Consider the following 3,874-nt stretch of genomic DNA (forward strand, 5'->3'; position numbering starts at 1 on the left):
TATTTTATAGATAGATATGATTCATTCATATATCTATAAAAATATACTCACAAATTCATTATCTTTATTATCAATCTTAAAATATGAGCTTTATTTATTATATCGTACAGTAATATTGTATCTCATACCTATAAAAGCTTAGGAAGTACAAGGACATGATAATTTGATTTTATCTTTATTTTATCTTTAAAAAATTAAAATTTTTAAAATTCTTTTTTAGAAAAACTTAAAAAGCGATAATATAATGAACGGTCCCACAAAATCTATATTTATATATTTTAAAAGTTATTTTATTAAAAGAACTCAAAATACCGAAAAAAAAATTCCATTTAAAAACGGAGTGTTCTGTAGCCATCTGACCGGGCTCACCTTGATCATGCCTTCATATATATACATATGTGTATATATATATATATATATTTATACGTAGATAGATAGATAGATATAGATCCCACTCCTATTTGTTCTTCCATTTTAAAAATTTCCATATATCTAAAAAAATCTTTCGTAAAAGTCAAAATCGAGATTGGAAGAAAAATACAAAATAGATCTTGCGAGCGTGTAAAGTGTGCGTGAGAGCAAATAATAGGAACGCAAAATTTCAGTGACAAAGCATGAAAATAAATTGAGATGGAAAATTGCATTATAGTCGGACCAGTTAAGTTCATACCCAGTCAATGACGGTTGTGTCCAAAAAATCAAGATGATTACGTTTCTTCAATGCGTTTTGTAGCTAAGTGCCTCAAAGAATACTATATATACATATATTCATATTAATTTCCAAAAAATTCAAGTGATCCTATTTTATTATTTATTACCACATGAAAAACACCCTACCACATGAAAATCACCCAAGACAGTCACATATCCCATATGATATAGAATATCCGATAGCAATGTTATTTAGCTGCGGCTGCATTTTATATAGGAAGTTTCGCAATCTCGTGACCCAAAAATTTAAATAATATTGCATTGTCGGAGACAAGGATGACGAGCACTGATCATGTTTTGTTCTGAAGTCGAAACACTCAAACCTAATATACGAAATCCTAATATACCGCGGTCAAAATTTGTCTCCTCGTAGTATATTTTTACGTCCTCATACATGGTGAGAAGAAATCAAATAAAATCTTATTATTCCTAAAAAATTATGTCATATATTGCCAATGTGGTTAATATACATTTAATGAAATTGTAGTGAATTCCGACAAACATGATGATGTAGAATCATCTGAAAAACCTTCTTTGGTCTTATGAGATTAAAACGATCCCACTTGACACTAGGATTTTTTTTTTCCCGCAAAGCTAATATATATTACTAATTATTAATTATTAATTATATATATTGTTAAAGATATAATTGATGTTAAGGACATAATTGACGAGCCAAAGAACATCAAGTCCCGAATAAGATACTTTTTCTCACATATATTTATAGAACGGATCCTCCCATTCCCCTTAGAATCTCCCTTCCATGTATCCCAGATTTCTTTCTTCCATTTATATATTCACATAACCCCTACAAGAAAAAATAAGAAAGTCCAAAACTATACCGACCCATTAAAATTGTTCCCATCGCCCCCCCATAAACCCAATCCCCCAGCCTCCCCCATATGGTCATGGAGGTGGAGTCTCAGCTGCCTCAACCACCACGGCCGGAGAGGCCGACGGTGGTTACCCGACTCAACTCATACGTGGTGGACAGTTGGGTGGGGAAGCGGTTCAAGCTTTCGGAGCGCGGTAGCACCTTCACGACAGAGCTGAGGGCCGGGACTGCCACCTTCCTCACCATGGCGTACATCCTCGCTGTGAATGCCTCCATCCTCGCCGACTCCGGGGGCCCCTGCTCTGTCTCCGACTGCGTTCCGCTCTGCTCTGACCCGTCCATAGCGGTCTCGAACTGCACCGGTCCTGGCCTCTCGGTCACCCAGCCCGATGTGTCGTGCAAGTTCAATCCGGTCAACCCGGGCTATGAAGCCTGCCTCGACCGGGTCCGAAAGGACCTGATAGTCGCCACCGTGGCCTCGTCCCTCATCGGGTGCATCATCATGGGCACCTTTGCTAACCTTCCCCTCGCCCTTGCCCCCGGGATGGGCACGAACGCTTATTTTGCCTACACCGTGGTCGGGTATCACGGGTCCGGCAGCATCTCGTATCAGAGCGCCCTTGCGGCTGTGTTCATAGAAGGCCTACTCTTTCTTCTAATCTCCGCGGTTGGTCTCCGGGCGAAGCTTGCGAAGCTCATCCCAAAACCTGTCCGGATCAGCTCATCGGCTGGCATCGGGCTGTTCCTGGCCTTCATTGGGCTGCAGAACAGCGAGGGGATCGGGCTGATCGGTTACAGCTCTTCAACTCTAGTCACCCTAGGGGGCTGCCCGAGTTCATCCCGGGCCTCACTAGCACCCGTGATCGCCGCTGCCAATGGAACCGTAAGCCTGATCCCTGGCGGGACTGTCTCAGGAGACATCCTCTGCCTCAAGGATCGTATGGAGAGCCCGACGCTCTGGCTCGGGATCGTAGGCTTCGTGATCATAGCCTACTGCTTAGTAAAGAACATCAAGGGCGCTATGATTTACGGCATCGTGTTTGTCACCGCGGTCTCATGGTTCCGCAACACTTCTGTCACGGCATTCCCGAACACGGAATCGGGGAATTCTGCATACGCGTACTTCAAGAAGGTCGTGGACATCCACACGATCGAGAAGACGGCAGGCGCCCTTAGCTTCGCGAGCATTGGGAAGGGGTCCTTCTGGGAAGCTCTCATAACGTTCCTCTACGTGGACATCCTCGACACTACGGGGACGCTCTATTCAATGGCGCGGTTCGCAGGGTTCGCGAGCCCCAGTGGGGACTTCGAGGGGCAGTACTTTGCCTTCATGTCGGACGCGTCCTCAATAGTGGTGGGATCGCTCCTCGGGACATCGCCGGTGACGGCCTTCATCGAGTCGTCGACGGGGATCAGGGAGGGCGGAAGGACAGGGCTGACGGCCATCACTGTGGCGTGCTACTTTTTCCTGGCCTTCTTCATTACGCCGCTGCTGGCGTCAATCCCGGCCTGGGCGGTCGGGCCGCCCCTCGTGTTGGTCGGGGTGCTGATGATGAAGGCCGTGGTGGAGATTGAGTGGGACGACATGAGGCAAGCTATTCCGGCGTTTGTTACTCTAATCCTTATGCCGCTTAGCTATTCCATAGCCTACGGGCTTATTGGCGGAATCGGGACTTACATTGTCCTGCACCTATGGGACTGGGGAGAGGAATTCCTAGGCCGCTTCGGATTATTCAAAAGGAGGAGCGGCGTGGTCAACCGGGATGCCCATCCTGATTCGATCGAGGACGGGAGTGCGAAACCGGCTATTCCGCTGAATCAACCATGACGGACTCGATTGGCAGCTCTCTGCATCATATTGGAACGACAGTGTAGGATACAGCTTTGATTTTCGGTATTAATTCGACTGTTGGTGTATTCAAGTTCTTGTGATTTTTTGATGAAATTATGGGGCGATTAGAGAAGAAGGATTAATTCGTAAACAGGCTATCGAGATGTAAATAAGTCCATTTTTTTAAAGAATTTCTCGTGTCATATATGTAGCTCTTCTTTTTTCTTTAATTCACTATTTGCATCTTTCACCCTTTCTTGTTTGATGGATTTTTTTTTTTGGTTAATATGATTGAAAAGGCCATTTTTGGACCAATTATTTGGAGTTATCTGCTTTCACTAAAACGTCCTTATTTTCGAGAAAATAAGGGGTAGTGCAAGCATACGCTTTCGTTTCGTATTCAACATATTCGAGATTTAATTTTTGTAATTGGACTATCATGACTTATTATTAGTTATTAAAATTTTTATCTCATTATAATAAACTTATAAGTCTCG

General features: G+C 43.5%; 1 protein-coding gene across 1 annotated transcript; it reads left to right on the forward strand.

Moving 5' to 3' along the window:
• The first annotated feature begins 1,422 nt into the window (after positions 1–1,422).
• Positions 1,423–3,642, forward strand: LOC116188611 (adenine/guanine permease AZG1). The gene has a single exon (XM_031518074.1). The coding sequence runs from the start codon at positions 1,614–1,616 to the stop codon at positions 3,372–3,374; it is 1,761 nt and encodes a 586-aa protein (XP_031373934.1). The 5' UTR covers positions 1,423–1,613; the 3' UTR covers positions 3,375–3,642.
• Positions 3,643–3,874: the final 232 nt, after the last annotated feature.

The sequence above is a fragment of the Punica granatum genome, chromosome 8 (genome assembly GCF_007655135.1).
Source record: "Punica granatum isolate Tunisia-2019 chromosome 8, ASM765513v2, whole genome shotgun sequence".
Lineage (NCBI taxonomy): Eukaryota > Viridiplantae > Streptophyta > Magnoliopsida > Myrtales > Lythraceae > Punica > Punica granatum.

Bases quoted from the DNA above. Each gene is read 5' to 3' on its own strand.
- LOC116188611 (XM_031518074.1), top strand. From the start codon at position 1,614: ATGGTCATGGAGGTGGAGTCTCAGCTGCCTCAACCACCACGGCCGGAG.